Raw genomic sequence first — 22,756 nt, 5'->3', positions numbered from 1 at the left:
ATAGCTTTACTCACGGTATGAATCTACAGTATCTTGAGAACAGTTCACGGTAATTCGTCATCCATTTCTCTAAACAGTTGGCAGAATTTGTGCGTGCAGTGTGCGCTAGACTGCCGACGGCGTCCGTTTGTAGGAAAGAGAGAAGACATTGGAAGGAGCCCTTTTGTCAAATTAAAGGAAATCAACTTCGGATTGAGAAGTAACTCTAATAGTCAGATAAAAGAGAAATCAAGAAAGTCCGGAGGTTAACAAAGTGATAGTTGAGCTGCGTTTTGGATTCTTTGACCTCTTGAACTCCCCGCGAGTTTTTTCTTCCCGCGAGGTGAATAACAGTGGTACATAGACGAACCCCTGACCCCTCCGCTGAAGCTTCGCGCCTCGGCGCCTAGACTATATCAAAAGAAAGGAAAAAGAAATTGCGGAAGCGGGGAGGTTAAGAGGACGGCACGAAAGGGAGAACGCGCCGTCCATCACCATGAAGCTCGTTGACCACGTGGTGAGGAGCTTCAAGGTGGCCAAGGTTTTCCGTGAAAATTCCGATCGCATAAATAGCATCGATTTTTCACCAAACGGGGATACTTTGATCTCCTGCTCGGAAGATGACCAGATCGTGATATATGACTGTGAGAAAGGCACTCAGGTGCGTACAGTCAATTCCAAGAAATATGGTGTAGATTTAATCCATTTCACCCATGCAAAGAATACTGCGATACACAGCAGTACAAAAATTGATGACACCATCCGCTATCTAAGCTTGCATGACAATAAGTATATCAGATATTTCCCAGGTCATAGCAAGAAAGTTGTATCATTATGTATCAGCCCTATAGAAGATACATTTCTTTCTGGATCTTTAGATAAATCATTAAGACTATGGGACTTACGTTCTCCTAATTGTCATGGTGTTATGAATGTTTCGGGACGTCCAGTTGCTGCATATGATCCAGAGGGTCTGATTTTTGCAGCAGGTGTCAATTCAGAGTTTTTGAAGCTATATGATCTACGCAGTTTTGACAAAGGGCCATTTGTTACATTTAAATTATCTCAAGAGAAAGAATGTGATTGGACAGGACTAAAATTTAGTAGAGATGGTAAAACCATTTTGATCTCTACAAATGGCAGCACAATCCGTTTGATTGATGCCTTTCATGGTACTCCGCTACAAACATTTGCTGGTTATTTGAACAACAAGGGAATTGCAATTGAAGCCAGCTTTAGTCCTGATTCACAATTTGTATTTAGTGGATCCACAGACGGAAGAGTGCATGTATGGAATGCTGAAACTGGATACAAAGTTTGTGTGCTTAATGGAGATCACCCTGCACCAGTTCAGTGTATTCAATTTAATCCTAAGTACATGATGTTAGCATCTGCCTGTACCAATATGGCATTTTGGTTGCCTACTGTTGACGAAAGTGCATAAAATCAATGCATCAAGTACTGGGCAATGCTTGCTAGAATTTATCTAATTTTGTGCAAGAACGAACTGAAAATGACATCGGTTCAAGGAGGGAATAACAGCAGTTCTTGGGTATTTCAAATGAGCAGAAATTGCATTTACATTATGTACAAGATTAACTAACCGACGTATGAGACGCCGGTGTTGGAACAAACCCAAGAAGCAGAAAAAATGGCTACAATATCCAGGAAATTGGCCCGCTTGGCTCATTGGCTTGCTTTGAGTATGTCATGCATGGTTTATGTATTTTGCCATCTTCATCTTCATCGTCATATACTCTGTGGCGCGATGAACGTGACCATCATAATACCTTGTCAATATTTAAAAATCGTGATACACCATCACTTCTCTTATTTCTCAAAGTATATTTACAAATATTGCTAGTATTTGGATATGTCATCTTGTGTACATAATTCCTTCTTGTGTACCTGTGTGTAGTAACGATACAGAATTATCTATACCATACAGACATCTGAACAGTTTGACCATACTTCGGCAAAACCAGTAACTTCAATAATTATTTTGATTCACTGCACTAAAAAAAAATTAACATATATTATATTATCAATAGAATGTATTTGTATAGATTTTTTAATTGAAACATTTTGATGTTATTCACTTGAAATAAGTTTGTACAGCACAAAAAAAGAAAAAAGAATGATAATTTTTTTTATTAATATTTCGAAAACAAATCGAATTCTATATCTACTATATGAAATTTTACATTTTATTCTATGATACATAATTGGTTGATGAAAAGAAGAATTGTAGTCGCTGATATCGCGCATGGGGAAATTGTTGTAATCATATTGCATTAACACATATCTCAACAAATTGATTCATTAATTAAATATGCTAGTGGCCGTCCGAAATCAGGGATATTTTTCGTGACCTCATTATGAACGGGCGTTCACTTGAAATTCAATGATTATACGACCTCGTTGCGCGCAAGAACGATAGGATATCGAGCTTATTTATTATGCGCAATAAACATGTGAAATGTCTTAAATAGACACTTTGTTGACGGCAGTAAAGTATCTCGTGTTTCTACTACTTCCATGCGATAAAGGTATAATAATTCTGAAAGTATACTGCCAACGTTGGCACTTATGTTATTGTATATGTATTATTCTAGATATGGTATCGTTTTTAATCTACATGCGTGGAACCGGCGGGCCGGGTGAGAAAACATTCGATGATGGTAGGAAGTGCAGTTAAGTCTAATCATTTTCACACAGTAGTTCGGTAAATTTTAATGTTTACATCTATGCGATAAAGCATTTTACTATAAGCCAACAGGTGCATTGGAATGAACAGGCAGCATTTTATTACAAATTAAAAAAGAGAAAAAGATATAAAAAAGAAGAAAAAAAGTTCGACAATCCATCCTTTTAATATGATATAATTGTAGTTAAATGGCTGTTTCGTTTCGTTCTATACGTATGTAAGTCCATATTTAATAAATTATCGAAATTGTATTGTTTATTTAGGATGAAAAACTGAAGATATCGCAAAAACCGCATCGAAAAGAATACCACACAAAATTGTATGACTTGTACTACATATTTACAATACTGCTCGTGCACATTCTGTCTGTTCGATTATATAGCCCTGCCTTCATCATACGTGTATATATCATTATATCTACGGTGTCCTCTAGAATTTCTAGATGTTTTCCTTAACATACCTTATGCAAGAGTAGATGATTGTACTATTCTATACGAAAAAAACGCGTACGTATGCGTAACGTGTATGATTGTGTTGCATATTTGCGTATTGTCTATTGATTCTACAACGGTGTATGAGTGCGTGTACGAATGTCTCTTCGTATGTAATGTGTTCGCTTGTATATCTTCGAGGTCGGCGAGCTCTTGAATGCATTACTTGTGCGCTAATGCACGAGAGTTCGCCACATCTTGTAAAATAGTATTTTTCTAAGTGGCGAAACAGTGTACGCAAAGATTGCGGTCTACGTCGAACATACGAAAACGAAGAAATACGATTTTATTTAAAAACATGTATTGTGCGTAATTAACAAAAAAGAAGGCGAATATACGCCGAATTTAATGAACCAGATCGAAGCAAAGATTTCATAGGGTACCCGAAAGATAGACTCAAAGAAATCAAATCGTTTTGAAAGTACCACGATCGATCCACGTATATAGATTAAAATACTTTCGTACTGCCAACTATAATTGAATAAATCCAAGCCCATGCCAAGAATAATCTCGAATATAAATTTCTGTAAATCGTTCAACATGCGAAACACTGTGTTCCCAAACGGAAAAAGCAACAACTTGTATATATTTTGGCAAGTTAACGACGGAACATTATCTAATCGATAAATTTACGTTCTTCCGTGAGTGGAGACGTGGAAATTGATCATTGATCGATTAGATTTTTCAGTGGTTATAAGTCCACTTCAATTTGTTTCCACGTTCAAAGCGTCAGTCAGGGGCATAAATAAACGATTCTTTTTTCCTGAGATTGTACGAATCCTCGTAAAGTTGTATATATAAAAACAAAATAATATGATATTCTTTTTATAAACATCAGTCTTCATTTAGTGATTGTATATTTACATTCTATTGCCCATAACGAGGATACACAATCTATAAAAAAGAAGATAATGTTGTGCAAGCCAAGAACTTTTTACTGTTAAACCATTTAGTTTAATTTTTGTCATATTTAACTATTTCAATGAAGTAAAAGAAATATTATTTCTAAACTATACAATATTACTCATTTACGCCTCTGTCATGACCGTCGATTTATGTGGCCACTTAACATAGGGATTTAGAACTGAATTAAGATTAGGTGTATATTGTGTCAATCGAATGAATCTTAACAATTAAGAGAGCGTTTTATTAAAATGCACTTAAAAAGAGAAAGAAGGTTCAAAAGTAAACAAAAGATACTAAATGTGATGATTCATTGAAGTAATTAATCTATGTTTAATTATTCTATATTTAGAAACATTTATTTTGAAACGTTCTAGGTTTTAAGAGATTTCTAAGTTCCTACGTTAAGTTTTGGTAATGGGATAACAGTCGACATGCGTGTTTGTAGATGAAATGTAGTCATATTCAGTACTAATTTTTAATTGAATTTTACGTTATTCTGCGTAAGAGTTAAGCCGATTAATTAACACGTTATACGTAATAGTGCATTATAGATTCTTAGAGAACTAGGAACATATGGAAACAAACGTGTTGTCATTATAAAATGGAAATTTCTGTTATGAGACTGCGTCTTCTTCCAATGATGAGTTAAAATATGTACACCTTTAACGCTTACATTTTAGCAGGAAATTAATTTTGGAAACTTTCTTTTTTTTTTATATCGTTCTGAAACATTTAAACGATTAACGATATTGAATTATTCTTGAATACTTGGAACATGTATTGTGCATAGTAAATATGAAGAGATATTTTAGTATATTGTATTGAAGGAGAAAATCTTTTTACTTCCATATTATATGAAAATTGCAATAAGAATTGAAATAAGAATTCATTTTCTGTAAAGAAAGAAACAAAATGTTTTGTGATCGCATTTACCTATGTTCCAGTTCGCTAAGTCGAAACGACAATTAACACAGAATGATGAAATTTTCTTTCACTTTAAATGTAACAACATATCAGCGTGTTTATTAGGAAATTTTTATTGAACGAACATATTTTTAAGTGTAATTCACGAAAAAGAATCTTTGATGACAATGTTCAATTTATATATAACATTTATTGCGCAGGTAAAAGAATTTTTTTTCTTTTTTTTCTTTTTTTTTCTTTTTTTTTTTTTTTTATCAGTTTAAATAGAACGCGTGAAAGTTTACTAAGAAAAACAAATTCTAATAAAACACTTTTTTTGTACATTAAAATTTGGTCTTATCATTTTATTTCTATGCTGATTTCTATTAACCGTTTTTAGAAACATAAATAAACCCTAACATAGAAAAACATAATTTCACATTTCTGTTGTATGTATACTTTGTATATTGTTTTATTGATGGCTGATCATGTCTATGTTACTTTGCATAGTCGTTAATAGTATGGTAATGTTGAATAGCAATTTTAATCGCTAAAATTACGTAACACGTATGTTAATATAACATAATTACATCTCTGCAGTAAAATTGATAGAATTTTTAGTAATTAAAGCTGTGCAAATATTGCTTAATATGGTATACGTGTAATTCCCTTTTTCATGTAATAAATTTATCACTTATGATATATAGCTGTTGATTATACATTTTGTTCAAACATAGTAAATATAAAGATGAGCTATTAATTTTTATACTTTTGAATGCAGCAACAATCATATTTTTTTTTATGCCAAAATTATTTTCATTATGTTTCGTGATACTATTATTTCTTCGCAATATTTATAATATAAAGATGCGATATAAACAGATGTATTATGATTTACAGTAATTGCAACATTCATAGATATTGTAAATTATAAAGCAGATTCTTATGAAATAAATTTAAATAAAATGCATAATACTTTGGAATTGAATTTTATTCTACTTAAAATAAAATTGTGTTTTTAAATATTTTTGTACAAAATTGATGTTATAAAGTAATATATGAATACTTTTCATGGTTACATTATATTATATTATATAAACAGATTTTTCATATAGTATGACGATTATTATAAAGAGCATAAAAATATTAGACATATTGTATAAAATATACACAAATTATTGAAAAGAATTTTTTAAAGATAACAAACTAACCTTTTAGAATTAATTTTACAATATAGTAAAAAATACAAAAGGTTTTATTTGTCTATTGTCTGTATATGACAAAATCTTTTTATTTTCTCAAAAGTACTCTTGATATTAAATCTTGCTTCATCGTTTTTTATAGTTTTGGTATTATGGATTAAACATATTAAATGATCCTATAATTCAATATTATTGAATATTGCTGATATTTGAATTAAAAATAAAATACCTATAGCAATTCCACCATGAAGTGGAATAACAGATTTTAAATATTTCATCAAGTATTTGCATTAAGGATAATTCATCTATATTTAGCATTTAAAATATTTCTATTTGTAATTTTGATCCGTGAATTCATATTGATCCTCTTGCAGTTTCAAAACCATTCATAACCAAACCATAATGTAATCCTCTAACCTGTAAAGAAACAAATAAGTATTTCACTTATTAAAATAAGTATATAAATATATAAGTACTAAGTTCGTTAATTAATTAACAAGAAAAGCTTCTTGATAAGACAGTGGATAGTGGATAATCGATTTAAGAAAGTGAATTCTTTATAAGATATTGCATATCATCTGGATGAGGTTGTATGAATAGATGATGCATGGTTTTTAATGATTAATGTTTACCAGTATTGAACAAGAATAAAGGAAATTCGATGATCCACAATAATACATTCCTTGTGTGAATTTTTTTATCTTTACTTTATAAGAAATTTGTAAATTCAAGATGTACTTTTCCCAATAATATCTACTGTAATTTAAATTTGATGTTAATATATATAATTGTTTAATGTTAATAAATATTTAATATATATTTAAATTAATGAATGTTGAAAACATAATAAATTAATATGTATTTACCATGCGAATCTTTTCTCCACAAGTTAAAAACAGAACATCTCCTTATTTTAAATTTAATTCGTGTTGTATATTTCCTTCAATATTTGTTATTAAAAGTAATTTGTTAAGTATCTTTGGTAGATGAATTTGTCATGTTTGGAATTTTTAAGGATTTTTCTTCTATTTCATATCTTCAGTCCCCATGCATTCATTTCCTTGATTCTCTGGTCTTTTCAATGCTTTACTTTCTATGCTCAATTTACTTTTGAATCAATTTCTTAGCCATCTCTTGTAAGTCTTTTCTCTAAGATAAAAAATACCTCTTTTTATTTTGTAGCCCTCATGTTCTGGTATAATGAACTGATTAGAACCATACAAATCTCTTAATATTAAAACTTTCAATTAATTCTTGAAAATTCTAATCAGCCACAAAATGAATGTTTCCTCCCATATTTTGAATTCTTATTAAAGCAAAATTAACTGGTTTCACATCTTCTTTTACCAACATTTGTCATTTATCGCCTAAGTTATGTATACATACATTCTCATTAAAGAATATCTTGTATTAAGCTGAAAAAAAATTGATTTTTATTTTCATGTAATTCAAATTACCTTGTATGAATTTAACTTATTAACAGTTAATAAATATTTGCAGTTACTTTTCGATGACATAAGACATTCACGAATTAAATTTGATTAATATAGATACTTTTGATACGATACAATTACAAAACATTTCTTTTGTAACAAATAAAATATAAAAATTATAAGTATATGTATATTGTAGTGAAGAATATTATTTATAGTTTGCTCAACGAGGCGAGCAGTGCTACTCGAATGTCACTAGTTAGCAGCCAATAATGTTAGCTTCAGTAATCAAACTTTATTTACGTTATTAGATAGTTTTCGTTACCTCATATTTGAAAATTAATTATTGAATGTATTTTTTATAAAAGTAAGCTTATCGATTTTTTTACAAGAAATATAATTATATGAAAAATTTGACTGTCTAGACTATACTATAACTACATTTTAGTTGGTTATCCTGACTATAATATAACTAAACATTTCGAACGGTTTGTTTTGATGTTGATCGTGCGATATTTAAATACACATCAAAGTGATAAAAAATGGTAAATTTAAAAATAATTAGATGAAAATTTAATTTTCATAGTTTATTATCTTCATTTACTTCACATTTGTATTTTTCAGTTACCTTTGTCATTATTAAGAACTGCTCAAAATCATCCTATGGTTAGTTTCAAATATATATTTATAAAGTTATATTTCATATAATCTAGCAATATTAGTGTTTTCAATTAAATAATTTAATAATATATTTTACAGCTAGTCGAACTTAAGAATGGAGAAACGTATAATGGACATTTAGTTAGTTGTGATAGCTGGATGAATATTAATCTCAGAGAGGTTATATGTACATCCAGGGTACAATAACGATACATTTTTTCGAATTAATGAAATATTTCATAAATAATTTGTATAAAAGTTTATTGTATATAATGTAATATATATTATTTAGGATGGCGATAAATTTTGGAGAATGCCTGAATGTTATATTCGAGGTAGTACAATTAAGTATTTACGAATTCCTGATGAAGTCATAGATATGGTAAAAGAAGATGTACAAATGAAATCGAGGGGACGTGGAGAAATGAAAGGAAGAGGACAAAGTCAACGAGGTCGTGGTAGTGGAAGAGGTATAATCATACATAATATATATATAAATATACATATATTAAATAGTATATAAATGTTGTTTTGCACACGCACATAAATATCTCTTTTATAGGAACTTTTGGTCGTGGTGGTAGAGGCCCTGCTGCTCTTGGTCGTGGTGCAGGTAATCAAGGAGGAAACAAATCTCAAAATAAAGCAAGAACCAAATGAAATTATGTTATCATTTTAGTTTACGTAGCAAATCTTCAATTTCCTATTCTTTTTCTCAAAAATATTCATACAAAATGTAAAATTATCACTTTTATTATGTAAGTAATTTTTACTAAGATGTATAAACATACAAACTGAATACACAGCAATTTTTGTAACAAAAATCTATTAACAAAGTACAGCAAAAAATACATTTCTACAGTTTAATTATATTTAATTAATAATTCAATTATAATATTAAATGTACTATATATATAAAAAATTATTTCGTTTACATAAGACAGAGGACACCTATGAGGATATTTATGAATTCAATTAGGATAATATTAAAAGTACTAAATATATAAAAAAGAGAAATATTTATTTCATTTACATAAGGTATTAAAGAGGACACAAAATGTATTCTCTAGTTCTATTTATACACGCAATTCTTATTTACTGAACGTAGAATGAAAGTTAAAATAGTATTGTACAATCACAACGTGAATTATTTATTCATTAGAAGAATCATAGCGTAACTATAATTACTTTGATTATGTCACTTGTTCATAAGGTTTGTCAGATCAATGGAAAGAAAATTGTAAATCGATACAAAATATATGTTATACTTAACGTGAATACATAATGACAAGTGTACGGTATAGCGTTTAAATTTTCATGTGCCTGTAATAAAAGATACACCGATAAAAAGATAATCTATAATAAAATTAAGGAACTATAATTAGTACTTACTTTATCGTAGTCTCAAATTTATTTTGGGGAATGATGTTATATTTATCGTCCTTCAACTGAAACAAAATTTAATTAATTAATTAATTAATTAATTTAAAATTTTTGAACTACACATTCAAATTTTATACTAAAGTAAACTTACTGTATGAAGCTAGATCGATCTCATCTGGTAACTCTGTAATATTAACATCAAACCGTTCTTGAACATCGTTCAATATCTTAGCATCACTTTCATCACTGACTAATGTAATAGCAAGACCCTGTAAGTATTAACCGAGTATTAAAGTGAATGTTAGTATTATTACATTATAATATATCGTGCGAAAATTAACCTTGGTACCGAAACGACCGGCTCTGGCTACTCGATGTAGGTATGTGTCCGAATCTTCTGGCATATCGTAATTAAACACTATGTTTACACGCTCAATATCCATACCACGACCAAATAAATTTGTAGCTACCAAAATTCGCTAAAATAATAGTATTTGTTTGCAATTATTTCGAAACAAATGAAATATTACACATCTATATTACATGAAATATATATTAGATAGGCTTACACTAGACAACATTTACCTTTTGGAAATCTTTAAATTGTTGGTACCTTGATAGCCGTTCTTCCTGAGTCATACCCCTATGTATACCAATCGCAGGAAAATTTTGTTCTGTTAGAAGTTGTGCCAAAGCCATACACCTTTGTACAGATTTTACAAAGATAACTACCTATAGAGTGATGTAAAATAGAAACGAATATTACAGTAGCTTAATGCATAACGAAAATCCTAAAGTAAATAATAATAATATCACTTAATCGATGTCTGCGGACAAACCTGATTAAATTCAAGTACGTCAAGTAATTCAAATAGCTTCTTGTTCTTTTCATTCTCTTTAAGTTTCACATAATGTTGTTGTAGACCGTGCAACGTGAGTTTCGCTTCATCATCCACATAGACTTCCATGGGCTGCGCAGAGAATGTTTTTTACAAGATTATCTATTTTACCCTATAGATAACCATACCTTTGATAATTTCAGATTCAATATAATATTTTTCTAGATATAACACATTAAATTGAAAATGTAACGAAATTTACGAATGAAATCGCGTATTAGAGAAATATAAACAAAAAATCATTGAAAACAAATTTGAGATATAAAATGAACAATTACAAATGAAAATTTAACAAGTGACGTAAATGATGTGAAAATGTAGAGTATTTTTTTTATGAATGTTCCAATTTCTCCCGCTTCCTTGATAATGGCAATTTTATATGAAGTAACTATAAATAAAATGTATTAGATGATTTCTCGAGAACTTTCTGCTTAAATTCTCAGTCTTTTGCGCTTATTTGTCGATCGGATTAGTCATGCTGGTTACATACGGTCCGACGACTTCCATCTCTGGGCAGTGCCAACAACGAAAACTCAGCAGTCACCTCAACAGAACTAAGAAGGCGCACCCATGAATGTTCTGTCACACATCCGCTGACCACTCGATGCCAAATCTCTTCTCCCAAATTCTAGTATATTCGGAATATGCCCAGAATTGGCCTCGATTATTGTTGGTATGCTCATTATCACAAAATTTAACGGCCTCTGGGATACATACTTTTTTACATCGCGACTTAAATAGCTTATGATTCGTGATACACAAACTGATTTATATTTTGCTTTCACGTAGAAGTGAACACGATCAAACTATGTATGAACACTTCCATTTTCACTCCTATTAATTATTGATTTCCATTAGCTTTTTTTGCAAAATATCAAAATACGTTGTTTTGATTATAGATAAGACGAACGCGACTAACAAATTCTAGATATATGCCACGTAATTGCAGCAATATCATCATCCTAGCTAACCCCAGTTTCCCATTCATCCTCTTGCATCTTCTTTCTTGCGCTCTTCTGTCTTCAGGTTTTCTTGAGATCTTCTTAGCCCCCCACCCAATCGAAAACTGCTTTCAATGCTGCTCTATGTCATTTAAAAATCTACCCCTCCCTTACACCTGATCGAATCATCTGCCCATAGAAATTGCAGAAACTTTTTCCACCCAACCCATCCCAACAGATATATGACGTTTCCTAATATTCGTGTAACATTATACAGAACATCATTTTAACTTTGGCAATTTCAATATGCAGCAGACAATTTAAAAGATTTGAACATCGAAGATAGGAACTAAATAAAATTGCTTTAAAACATCGTCAACATCATCTTGATCAACTCAAGAAACGATTTTAAACGAAGATATCGTTCCTTTTATGAGTAGATATCTCGTCATCCGGTAAATGGAGGAAAACTTTGGAGCAGCAACTTGTTACGTTTAAGTTGTAGAACTTGACTTTCAACCGGAGACATCGAGGGGCTTTTCGTTATTGAATTCTGTGTCACTCCTTCAAAGTGTTGTCTAACTAGCCTAACCCGCGGGTGCGCCGTCAACGATATTTATAGTATGGTTTGAGCTTTGTCCTGGGTATGAATACAGGGCCAACGAAGTAGGAGCAATCGAAGATCGAAGTGAAGAGGAAGATTTTTTTAATTACATCTTGCATGAACTTTTTGCAGACAGGACGTATCTCCTTGGACAATGTGGCGCTGAACATCATGACTTGTTTGCCGTGTGGAGTGCTTCTAAATATTTCCTGTACGTCCCTGCGCATATCTGAAAATAAATGTAGGTATGTAATTTATATTCAACAGGGCTATAGTCATACATAAAAAAAGAACTGTATTTATAAATACCTAATAGCTCGAGCATTTTATCACATTCATCAAGTATAAAGTGCTTCAAGTGTTTCAGATTTAATTTTTTATTTCGAACAAGAGCAAGGATACGACCTGGTGTGCCAACAACAATGTGAGGACATACATTCTTTAGGACTTCTTCATCTTTTTGAATTGGTAAACCACCAAAAAATACACCGACCTAGTAATGTAAATACATTACTTAATATGAATCATTATTCACAAACATATTTTTTTTATAAAGCTAAATTATATAACAAATATAAGAATCTTCGTCAGTGGTAGGTAGTGGTGTTAAAGAGTGTCACCATTATTTAATATGATAATTATATTTCATCATGTGAAGATTCCTTATAAACTATAATTAAATATAATTAACATAAGTTATGCTTACCTTCACATGAGGCATATATTTACTAAATCGTTCATATTCTTTGCTAATTTGGAAAGCAAGTTCTCGCGTATGACACATGACAAGGACATAGACCTGGTTTTCTGTTAATTCTAATTGTTGTAATGTAGCTAGCACAAATACAGCTGTTTTTCCCATGCCAGATTTTGCTTGACATAATATATCCATACCAAGCACTGCTTGGGGAATGCATTCATGTTGTACTGTAAATAAGACTTACATGAAAAATCTCCATTTATTTAACATAAAAGATATAATTTATACAAGTCAAGTAATCAGTTTATATAGACATATCATTCATGTGTAGTCTGTTGTCCCTATCAGATTTTCATCACTTGATTATATTAAATATCTATATATTTTAATACATTAGTTTTAACCCAGTACTGCCTGCAAGAGCATATACAATCTGTAAGTTTATCCGGATACCGATGAATTTATCAAGATATATACATGTCCCATAAATTGAAATGAGGAAAGGAAAAAGAATATGAGTGAGATATTAATAATTAATGAGAATATAATGTACATACACCAATGACAGTTTGTGGGAATGTAATGCCACCTGTCATTGCAGACAGCACTATATATAAAATTTAATACTGGTACGTTATACTTTGTAACATTATTACCTTCAGATGGATGTTCAAAACCACAATCAATAATTGCACGTAATATTTCTGGTTTAAGAAGAAAATCCCTAAATCCACTACTATGAATAGATACATATGTGCCCTTCACTTCTTTTTTAGCAGGTGTATCCCTACTTCCATCAACTAATTGTTCAGTCTGTTCTTCATCTTCGTAATCCAAGAGGTCATCATTATCCGCCATCTTTTTTGTATATTTATTGAATTATTGCTGAAAAATAATATTATACATATAACTAAAACCTACAAAAATTATATTTATATAATAAAACTATATACAGATATTTATACATAAAATTTATTATTAAATTTTGATTTCAAATTTGTAATAACTCTTTAGACCACAGATGTTTAAGCATTTATGGGAAATTTAGATGTACAAAAGATACACAGAATATGTAAAAGTATATAAAATATTCAAAGAACAGTACTTATTAGAATATTTAGTGGATGAAACAAATCTTAGTAAATTTATATTAATTTCTTGATACTTTCCCTTATTTTTATCTGGCAAGAAAAAGAAAAAAAAAATCCATGTAACATTTTTAAGTATTAATTATAATCTAGAAATCTATCTCCTGAAATATTATGAAACTATATGAATAAAAAAAAAATTTTAAATCACTTAAATAAGTACCAAGTCTTTCAAATACGTGATAAACAAATATACCTATGAAAATGCACTTGCTTATAACAATAATGATTTTTGTACGAATAATACACTTAATGTAATCGCCATTTTAGTGACGCTACATCGCTTACTCGTGGAAAAAACGAAAGGTGTAAAATAAGTAAAACGGTCAAAATCAAAATTTTTTTAAACGCTCATCTTGAAAATGTAAATTAGACACATGTACATATCTGCACAATTAAAAATTATATAATTTATCCTTCAAATTCGTTCACGTTTTCAACGTTATAAATTACAAGATAAACATTTATGCGTCATTTAATTTTTGCTATGGAACATAACCAATAATAAAACTATTATGCAATAGTAAAACTTGAGGATATTCTTAATGCAATCAGATATATTTTACGTATGGATTGATTATTAATAAATAATTAAATACGGATTACAAATATTCACCTTACCTCCAGACACAGTTTTAACAAACTGACGCTCAGTAACTCATCACTACTATAGTCAGTGCGTTCGTGTAATTTCTCGCATTATATTCCGGAAGACTAGAGGTGCCAACTACAAAACTACATACATCCTATAAAGACTATATTTGTATTAAAATTATTCGAAATAATAAATATTAAATAAATACAGTGAGAAAATTATGCTACAATTTTGTTCGCGTATTATTGTTAATATAATATTTAACATCATAAATAATAATACCGATGTTGATTACTTGTAACTTGCGAATAACTTCATTCTTATAATGACAATGACCGGATATACGCAATCATATATCATATTAAAATATTGACGATCTTTTAGAAATAAGTAATGGTAGCAATTAAAGGAAATATTTTATATAAACAAATGTGTATAGTACTGAACATATGTGTATTCATTAAATTCGTCGACTGCTTAAAATTAATCAAAATAAAATAATCGTTTACAAAACAGAAAATGTATAAGATTTCAATGTAAATCAATTGTTACATTTTTGTAATAAAAATATCTATTTTAAAGATAGTATGTTTTATTTTGTTATAAGATTATTTTTTCTAATAATAATTTAGAAAAGTTTAATTAAAAATAAAAGTTAAATTTGAAAATCCTTATACAAAGAATTATATTACATTGGTATTAAATTGTCTACCTTAACATCATTATTTATTTATTCATTTATTTATCCCAAATCAAAATTTTACTAAATGGACGCAAGTTTTCATTATAAACATTAAGGGTACTGTTTAAATATGGTAAATTTTATTTAATAACATCACAGATACAATAATTATGTACAGTTGGAGAAAATGTTTAAACCGCTGGTTAAACACTTTCAGCTATCCCATTGTCAATGTAAGCACTGAAGTACTAGATTTCAGATAAAGGTGCTCCATAAGGGCGGACATTTGACAGTTTCGAAATAGAAACTTCGATTTTCAAAATCGTACTGCGGTCTAGAATTACCATTTTATTCTAGACATATGCTTATGTTCGCATTACACTTTTTTTTTTGCTAATCATTAGTGCACAATTAGCAGCCATTTGTATTACCCCCAATTGTATTACAAGTTGTCTTCGGACGAGGACAATTTATCAAATACATACAGTTTCAATTGAGCGTCGTGCCTTTGTGGAGGCGCGGCAGGATCCGGTTTCACCATCTGCGAGGCACATGGAGGATCTATATTACGGGGTAATAAGGTATGATTGAGCTCAGGCATAGAGGCAGTTGGATCTTTTAGAGGCAATGTTACTTCTCTCAAAGAGTCTGTAGGTGAGGGAGGAAGCACCACTTTCTCAGGAGCATTTTGAATAAATATTACTCTAGAAAATATAGTCGATATTTATAACATTTGCAACTAAATAGAAATAATTATTGCTAATATTATATACCTGTTAAATGCTCGCCATTTTCTGCATAATGCAATGTATACTTTGCACTGAATGTACATAAAAACTATACCGCCTGTAGAACCAATTACAACAACTATTAATTTAGTCCAGAAAGACCAGTCTACATATCCACGTCGAGCTTCTTCAACGGAACGTTCGACGAGTACGTATAAGGACCAAGCCACACAAAGTGCAGCTATTGCATGAAAAGCAACCGCGCACCATATTTTACGAACTTCTGGGGCAGACATTTCAAGTTTTTCCCACTAAAAATCATTGATTAATATCGTATATAATCTTTCCAAACTTATTAAATTAATAATCAGCAAATTATAGGTTTAGTCTTTAAAAATCTGAACGAAAATTTCTTCATATATACAGAACAAATACAAAGGAATGATACCTCACAAAATGGTTTTGTTTTAGCATGCATAATAAATGTGAATTTACATAATTCACAAGCACGTGTGTCAGAAGCTTTTATCCATTGTTGAAGGCAAGCTTGATGTACATAACGTAAACTGCCACTGCAATAACAAGGTGCTAAAAGAGGAGCACCTTCTTCACCTTCACAATGACATATTCTGCAATAAGAAAAGAATATAAAATTTGCATACATTATTGTATAATAAATATTGTTTGTAAATAATTATTTTAGCAGTGCTATAATACATAACTTTTCGTAAAAAGGTAAGAAAGAATTGTTTGAAGATAATTTATAATAAGAGAATTTTACATTTACCTGCAAATATCATGATTGTTTGAAGACAATGTGCTTACAGATGAATGACAATGATCTGGTATGATTGTAACTACTGTTGCATATGTTGATTCCTAAAAAATAAATATTCCATTAAACATAAATCAATAGGTAAAGTAAATTTATGTTTTATGTATTATAAAATTCTTTATTGTGATTCATATATGAAACTAAAGTAATTTGTTTATTCATTAATGTTTTTTGTTATGATACAGATATAAAACTAAAAGAATTTATTTGATCATTAATATTTACATAGTAATTGTCTTAAAGTAAAAAGTATTAAAATAGGAAATAAATGTTTTATGAAAGTTATGTGGATAAAAAAAGAAAGATATATATGAGAAGTTACCCTTGGTGTCCATTCTGGTAAGCCTTCACCACCAGCAGGGCTATTGTTATTGGAAGGACCAAGCGACAGAGGTGGTTGCCGATCAGGCGGATTAACATTGATCTGATGAACCGGCATCACTCTCTGACCTCAGCAAAGATGTGATCAGTGATAAACAACATTAAACAAACACATCTTAACGAGTGTTTGATAATTATTTTCCATTGGTATCATGTTTAAGCACAAATTAATAGTTAATTACATACAAAAGACTTTTTGTGCCATGATGTTTAACATTTAACTTGAATATGTACTTAAAAACCTGAAATTATAGCGTACTTTAAAAAATGTTATATAAAACTGAAGTATTTGTAACTGTTATTTACATAAAAATATTTACTTAAGATTTTGATATTAATGATTAATTTATATCTGGAAGACAATATAATTACGTATTACACTTGATTCTTTAAAAATATAATTTATACAGAAATTATTAAATAATAAATACATCAAAAATATGTAGATAGCATAAGTATCTACTCTGATATCAATTGTATCCACCCAAAACAATGCAAAAGCTGTTAAAGTAAAAGTCAAGTATATTTATCATTAAGATTACTTAATAAAAACAGACAGAGGAAAATACAAATTAAACAATTCGAATAAGTAAAACGATAAATTCTGATTCGTTTCTTATTCAAATTTGTAATATTTATACAAAGAGAGAAAGCGACACATAGACAAGAAAAACACTGACAGTGACGAAAAATGCTACAGTGGTTACATTTTATCAAAATCACTACGTAAACGTAACACTTGGAACGAAAACTATTCGACAAAAAGAAAACAAAGCATTGGCGTCACATACATCTTTTCATTTCCGTGGAAATCACACTAGCACTAAATTTGGTAATTGCATAATAAATACGCTATTCAAACAAGCTTTATTTTAAACGATTGAGTGACGTTTAATAAATGAAATTTTTCGTAATTGTCTTGATGAAATTTTTATATAGCACGAAAGCAAGTCGATTTTGACACTTCGTCTCGAGTCAATGACACACTATAGGAAACTTATATTCACTGCAGTAAATTAATTAACTTGCACAGTTTAATGTTGAAATTATTTCGAAGTTTTCTTATAGTCTATCACGTTTTGAGCGCGTGCGATGAACCGCATCAATTTTCAAAAATACCACGAATACTGACTTTATTACAAACCATAGTTCTTTCTTCACAACAGACTGTGTATTTTATTTCTCTGAGGCGCCGCCATAACGTAGAGCGTAGGCGTGGCGTGTGTATAAGATCAACCAATCCGTTGTTTGGAAATGACATTGAATATTATTACACCAATGAACGACCTCGATTCAAATTTGGAATACGTAAAAAATAGATACGAAAAATATAAAATATGCATGCATTAATTGTATTAAATCATTTATTTATTCTCTCAACATATTTTTACAACATATTATCTACAACATATTTTTTTTTCAATATACATGTAATAAAAAAGAAAATATTCAAACTAAATAACAATATTGTTATTAGTTTAAAACCTTAACTTTATAATAGTTATTACTAAATTGCGGATTTTTATGCAGATTCACATTTCTGAGAATGTAATTAAAGAATTAACATGGCTTAACTTGATATTCTACATTAAAGAACCTCTGTGGCCAATTGTTTTATCTACCAAGCATTATAGAAAACATTGTACTTTGAATAGTTTATACATTTTTCATATTATGATCATGTTTTGTAATTTTGTACTTTTAAATTTTTTATAAATCCATAAAAATCTGCATTCTAGTTATTACATTTAAAAACTTTTAGATATCATTGAAATTATTCTGTTTTGTAGACGAGATTATGTCAGTTTCATAAAAGTCTTCAATAGAAGAAAAATTAAAAATGTTACTTTGTTCTGCATTTTCGAAATATGTAGTATCATATGTAGCCATATTACTGGCATTATCAGTGTAACTTGATAAAATATTTGAACCACTCCCAGAATTTGTTATATTTGGAAGGTTCTTATAAATAGTACTGTTTTCACAGAAATTAATAGATAAACTGTTAAATATGTCTGTTAACTGCATACTTTCATAAATTTTTGCAGTTTTTGACGCTTCTTTTTCAATATGTATTGCTTTCAAACAATTTTCATCTTTAACACTTACATTATTTTCTGATTGGACAGCATGTGAAGATTCTTGTTTAGTATTTTTTAATTTAAAATAATTATTGTTCTTTGTTTCTTCCTTAGTGTTTTCTGGAAAAATATCAGTAAGTGCATTGTATTCATTGTTATTTTCTATACTTATATTATACAGAATATGATTTTTGTTATCATGAAAGACTGTATGTTCATCTTTGTTGCATTTGCAACATGAATTAAAATTATTAATATCATTTTTTAACTTATCATCAGATTTATTTAAAGAAATTGGTGACAGTGGTTTCTCTATGAGATTTTTCTCATTGTATCGAGAAACACTTTTAGAACGTATATTACGATGACTTTTATTAAAATATGCATCATAAATATTATCATCCTGAGAATATTTTTTCATATTTTTGTTGATAAGAATTTCAGGTCCTATATAGAAAAAAATGAAAAATATTAAGAATTATTTAACTTTTTCTTATTTTATTTAAATTATTAAAAATTACTTACCAAATTTTTGATTTTTTTTAATTGATGTATTTGAAAATAATCTTCCAGCTAATAGACCAGCTATGAAATAAATAACATGTATATTATATAAGTTGAATACAAAGAATATAACCATAATATAGTTTAAAATAATATTTACCTGCCATTCCAATTGCAGTGCCTCCAACGAAAAATGACATATGATTTTCTTTTTGTACTTTTTTTTTCTTAAACATTTTGAAATTTTAATTATACTAATCAAGAGAATACATTAAATCATGTCAATAAATTTCATAAAACCAGATATACAAAGGATATAAAATAGTTTATGTTATTTTAAATACATTGGAGATATTTCAAGGTGACAACAAAATGTAAACAGTGAATGACCTTTAAATCAAGATGTATTGAAATAGATACACTTTTAGATTTCATCAAATGCTTTAATTTCTTTTTCTTATAAATTAAAAGTGTATTAAGTCTTAAATTATTATAATGAATACATACAAAAGTAACATAATATCCTATACATAATTAGAGATTAAATATTGAAGTTTATATAACTACAGGAATATCATAAAATATGCTTTAAAATACTCAAAACTTCGGGCAAATTACATATTTATGATAGTACTAATATAAAAAGTATATAAATATGAGAACCAAAATCTATATGTTTAAAAATATAAACGGGTACAAGATTGTAATTTAACAATTCTTTGACATGTTGGACACTTCTTAGTTTTAGATACTCGTAGAGCTAGAGTTATACATTTTGTACAAAATATATGTCCACAAGGAGTAGACATAGGTTTCATTTTAGTAGACAACTGTTCATAACATATTGGACAGGTCAATACAACTAACTTATCTTCTCTAGAATCATTAATATAACATATTCCAGTTTCTTTTGGGCTATTGATATTATCTAGATCTATGATTTCCATTGTTTGTACATCTTTACATTTATTATTATCTGTTATTTCTCTAAAAAAATGTTTACCTTCAAATAAATTCCATTAAAAGTAAGGAAGTATAATGTGACAATACATACGTACATAATGGAATCTTCAAGTTGTGCAACTTGTTTTTTAGAACCACGCTTTCGTGATTTTGTTATTGTTAAATTAACATATATTTCATCCTTATTTCGTAATTTTGAAGGTTGATCTGGTAGGTCAGTCGTTAAATCAATATAATCAATTGGAACTGACATTTTGTTAATTTCCTTCTTTTATTTTATGTTCTAGTTCACAAAATTCCAGTAGACAGATACAACGATCGTGGAAACAACTGACACAAGCACAACTCAAAAAGTCTTTCGATAGGTTATCGATATCTTTTTCTATCGATAAGCCAATTTTTAATCGAGCGTTACAAGTTACGAGATAATCGAACATACAAAACAAACGAAGCGAATATATTAAAATCAAAGCAAACACAAATTTTAAATAAAGTTGTATCATTTAAAATATATATGGTAAATGTTATTATTATATATTATGTATATAATATGTAAAAATATCTAATTAATCTCAGAATTTAGTACTCATTACATTATTCAGTAAATAAATCAATTGTCTATTTAGATTCTATTTTCTAGTTGGATTTATAAAAATATGAATTTACATATATATCCGCAGTCCTATATTTTCTTATTCTTTTATTTTTTGGCTTCACAGTCCGGAAAAAGAACTTGGATTACATATCTCTTTCCACTTTCACTCATTTCTATGTGGTCCATAGTTTAATTATTATATTATACAATAAAAAGTATATTGAATAATTTATTTTATTCAATATTATCGTACACGTTGCAAACATTTGTTTTAGTAATGAAAGCGTTTTATAATATTCATAGCCAGCCTTATTATACACAATTAAATTTTTAATATATAGATACATATATAATAACTATAAACTATTGTAAAAAATACACAAAATACATAATTTAAAACTTGAATAGTTTTAATTATATAATACTTCTTCAAAATTTTTTGAGCATAAAATATAATAAAGTCATGCAGCTCGAATTACATTAATAGCTAAAAAAGTGATTTTAATCATATATACAAAAATTATATAAAAGAGATATGTAGGCACTTTACACATCATCACATTATATATAAATGTATGAATATATGTATACTATATATGTATATATGACGCTTAATGTATATTTAAAGCTATTTATAAAATATGTTTAAAAAAGTATAACAGAATTTTGCTATATTTTACCGAAATGTAATTTATATTATTTGTGTGTTTTAATAATGTTCATTCAAGAGCACTTCTGTTTCGCATATTTAAAGTTATTTATAATGAAAAGTTTTGCATATATATGTATGAAATAATAATAAAATGATTATTCATTTAGAAATGAAAAAATTGATCTCTTTGTTTGCTATTACAAGCAATTAATGTTTGTCATCAAATTTTTCATTAATTTTCTTCATCCATTAACATATCATTTTATCTGTATTATGTATAAAAGTTACGTTACATATATAACATTTATATGTAAATCTACCTACTTAGTAATTATTATAGGGTTTCATAATGAATATACAATAAACATTTAGTGTAATTAAAATATTTTAAAAGATGTAATAAGTTCCAATTTAGCAACTTATTAATAATTATTACAAATAATAATTTATGCGCACACTAGCGTTAATTTGTCGCACAACAGTTTTGTCATTTATGAAAAGAATGCGATTTGGACGCATTTGACAACGCAATTCAGGACACTTTTTTTATTAGAAGATGAAATTGAACTTTTGATTGATGTGATCGAGAGTGACAAAACTGTCGCGCTACAGATTGTCGCTACTGCGCGCTTCGTCTAATTAAAATAATCTTTATATTATTAAAGTAATGGTATATCGTATTAAATTTCAGTCGTCCACTCAACTATTATTTTGCTCTTACCATTGAGTGGATAGATTATAATTTCAATTCGTATAAAAAAATGATTTAATAACCTTCAGATTC

At 28.9% G+C, this 22,756-nt stretch overlaps 5 protein-coding genes and 1 long non-coding RNA gene across 11 annotated transcripts; 2 read left to right on the top strand and 4 right to left on the bottom strand.

The window, feature by feature from the left end:
- Positions 1-30: 30 nt before the first annotated feature.
- LOC132905785 (WD repeat-containing protein 82) lies at positions 31-4,344 on the top strand. 2 transcript variants are annotated; one of them, XR_009657860.1, is made up of 2 exons: positions 31-2,528; positions 2,595-4,344. XR_009657860.1 is itself a non-coding variant. In XM_060957417.1 (1 exon), exon 1 carries the CDS (start codon positions 476-478, stop codon positions 1,421-1,423), a length of 948 nt encoding a protein of 315 aa, XP_060813400.1. In that variant the 5' UTR covers positions 31-475; the 3' UTR covers positions 1,424-4,344. The 2 variants fall into 2 exon arrangements, 1 of the variants encoding a protein (XP_060813400.1); XM_060957417.1 differs by having other exon boundaries at positions 31-4,344.
- Positions 4,345-5,959: 1,615 nt separating this feature from the next.
- LOC132905796 (uncharacterized) lies at positions 5,960-7,686 on the bottom strand. Of its 2 annotated transcripts, none has more exons than XR_009657864.1 (3): positions 7,670-7,686; positions 7,055-7,603; positions 5,960-6,605 (listed from the first exon to the last, which is right to left on the bottom strand). It is a non-coding gene; the product is annotated as an uncharacterized LOC132905796 (long non-coding RNA). The 2 variants fall into 2 exon arrangements; XR_009657863.1 differs by having other exon boundaries at positions 7,662-7,678.
- A 298-nt stretch (positions 7,687-7,984) lies between these two features.
- LOC132905792 (U6 snRNA-associated Sm-like protein LSm4) lies at positions 7,985-9,153 on the top strand. The gene is made up of 5 exons (XM_060957429.1): positions 7,985-8,166; positions 8,246-8,287; positions 8,381-8,479; positions 8,574-8,751; positions 8,844-9,153. Exons 1-5 carry the CDS (start codon positions 8,164-8,166, stop codon positions 8,939-8,941), a joined length of 420 nt encoding a protein of 139 aa, XP_060813412.1. The 5' UTR covers positions 7,985-8,163; the 3' UTR covers positions 8,942-9,153.
- Positions 9,154-9,285: 132 nt separating this feature from the next.
- Positions 9,286-14,697, bottom strand: LOC132905780 (ATP-dependent RNA helicase WM6). Its single transcript, XM_060957409.1, has 11 exons — positions 14,578-14,697; positions 13,465-13,693; positions 12,815-13,035; positions 12,418-12,601; positions 12,219-12,337; positions 10,504-10,635; positions 10,250-10,396; positions 10,006-10,143; positions 9,816-9,933; positions 9,674-9,729; positions 9,286-9,604 (listed from the first exon to the last, which is right to left on the bottom strand). The coding sequence occupies exons 2-10, from the start codon at positions 13,664-13,666 to the stop codon at positions 9,716-9,718; spliced, it is 1,275 nt and encodes a 424-aa protein (XP_060813392.1). The 5' UTR covers positions 13,667-13,693; positions 14,578-14,697; the 3' UTR covers positions 9,286-9,604; positions 9,674-9,715.
- A 654-nt stretch (positions 14,698-15,351) lies between these two features.
- LOC132906485 (E3 ubiquitin-protein ligase MARCHF8-like) lies at positions 15,352-18,395 on the bottom strand. Of its 3 annotated transcripts, XM_060958717.1 has the most exons (7): positions 17,969-18,395; positions 17,498-17,529; positions 17,119-17,419; positions 16,749-16,840; positions 16,410-16,590; positions 16,007-16,272; positions 15,352-15,937 (listed from the first exon to the last, which is right to left on the bottom strand). In XM_060958717.1, exons 3-7 carry the CDS (start codon positions 17,233-17,235, stop codon positions 15,676-15,678), a joined length of 918 nt encoding a protein of 305 aa, XP_060814700.1. In that variant the 5' UTR covers positions 17,236-17,419; positions 17,498-17,529; positions 17,969-18,395; the 3' UTR covers positions 15,352-15,675. The 3 variants fall into 3 exon arrangements, with proteins under 3 accessions (XP_060814700.1, XP_060814699.1, XP_060814701.1); XM_060958716.1 differs by lacking the exon at positions 17,498-17,529; XM_060958718.1 differs by lacking the exon at positions 17,498-17,529 and having other exon boundaries at positions 18,310-18,370.
- Positions 18,396-18,600: 205 nt separating this feature from the next.
- On the bottom strand, positions 18,601-22,455 carry LOC132906184 (dr1-associated corepressor homolog). Of its 2 annotated transcripts, none has more exons than XM_060958133.1 (4): positions 20,817-22,455; positions 19,923-19,989; positions 19,784-19,843; positions 18,601-19,705 (listed from the first exon to the last, which is right to left on the bottom strand). In XM_060958133.1, exons 1-4 carry the CDS (start codon positions 20,976-20,978, stop codon positions 18,936-18,938), a joined length of 1,059 nt encoding a protein of 352 aa, XP_060814116.1. In that variant the 5' UTR covers positions 20,979-22,455; the 3' UTR covers positions 18,601-18,935. The 2 variants fall into 2 exon arrangements, with proteins under 2 accessions (XP_060814116.1, XP_060814117.1); XM_060958134.1 differs by having other exon boundaries at positions 20,821-20,953.
- Positions 22,456-22,756: the final 301 nt, after the last annotated feature.

This window comes from Bombus pascuorum, chromosome 4 (assembly GCF_905332965.1).
Source record: "Bombus pascuorum chromosome 4, iyBomPasc1.1, whole genome shotgun sequence".
Taxonomy (NCBI): Eukaryota; Metazoa; Arthropoda; class Insecta; order Hymenoptera; family Apidae; genus Bombus; species Bombus pascuorum.
Note: the sequence above shows the minus strand (reverse complement) of the source record. Positions and strands in the feature narration are given on the sequence as shown.

Excerpts from the sequence above, each read along its gene's own strand:
- LOC132906184 (XM_060958133.1), bottom strand. The coding sequence starts at position 20,978 with ATGTCAGTTCCAATTGATTATATTGATTTAACGACTGACCTACCAGAT. Across the intron at positions 19,990-20,816 it reads TTGAAGATTCCATTATGTAC|AAAAAAAAAGTACAAAAAGA; the intron begins GTATGTATTGTC and ends AAAATGTTTAAG. Across the intron at positions 19,844-19,922 it reads CACTGCAATTGGAATGGCAG|CTGGTCTATTAGCTGGAAGA; the intron begins GTAAATATTATT and ends TTTATTTCATAG.
- LOC132905785 (XM_060957417.1), top strand. The coding sequence starts at position 476 with ATGAAGCTCGTTGACCACGTGGTGAGGAGCTTCAAGGTGGCCAAGGTT.
- LOC132906485 (XM_060958717.1), bottom strand. The coding sequence starts at position 17,235 with ATGCCGGTTCATCAGATCAATGTTAATCCGCCTGATCGGCAACCACCT. Across the intron at positions 16,841-17,118 it reads TACCAGAATGGACACCAAGG|GAATCAACATATGCAACAGT; the intron begins GTAACTTCTCAT and ends TTTATTTTTTAG. Across the intron at positions 15,938-16,006 it reads AAATGGCGAGCATTTAACAG|AGTAATATTTATTCAAAATG; the intron begins GTATATAATATT and ends TATATTTTCTAG.
- LOC132905792 (XM_060957429.1), top strand. Across the intron at positions 8,288-8,380 it reads CTGCTCAAAATCATCCTATG|CTAGTCGAACTTAAGAATGG; the intron begins GTTAGTTTCAAA and ends TATATTTTACAG. Across the intron at positions 8,480-8,573 it reads AGGTTATATGTACATCCAGG|GATGGCGATAAATTTTGGAG; the intron begins GTACAATAACGA and ends TATATTATTTAG.
- LOC132905780 (XM_060957409.1), bottom strand. The coding sequence starts at position 13,666 with ATGGCGGATAATGATGACCTCTTGGATTACGAAGATGAAGAACAGACT. Across the intron at positions 12,602-12,814 it reads AATATATGCCTCATGTGAAG|GTCGGTGTATTTTTTGGTGG; the intron begins GTAAGCATAACT and ends TTACATTACTAG. Across the intron at positions 12,338-12,417 it reads TAAAATGCTCGAGCTATTAG|ATATGCGCAGGGACGTACAG; the intron begins GTATTTATAAAT and ends ATTTATTTTCAG.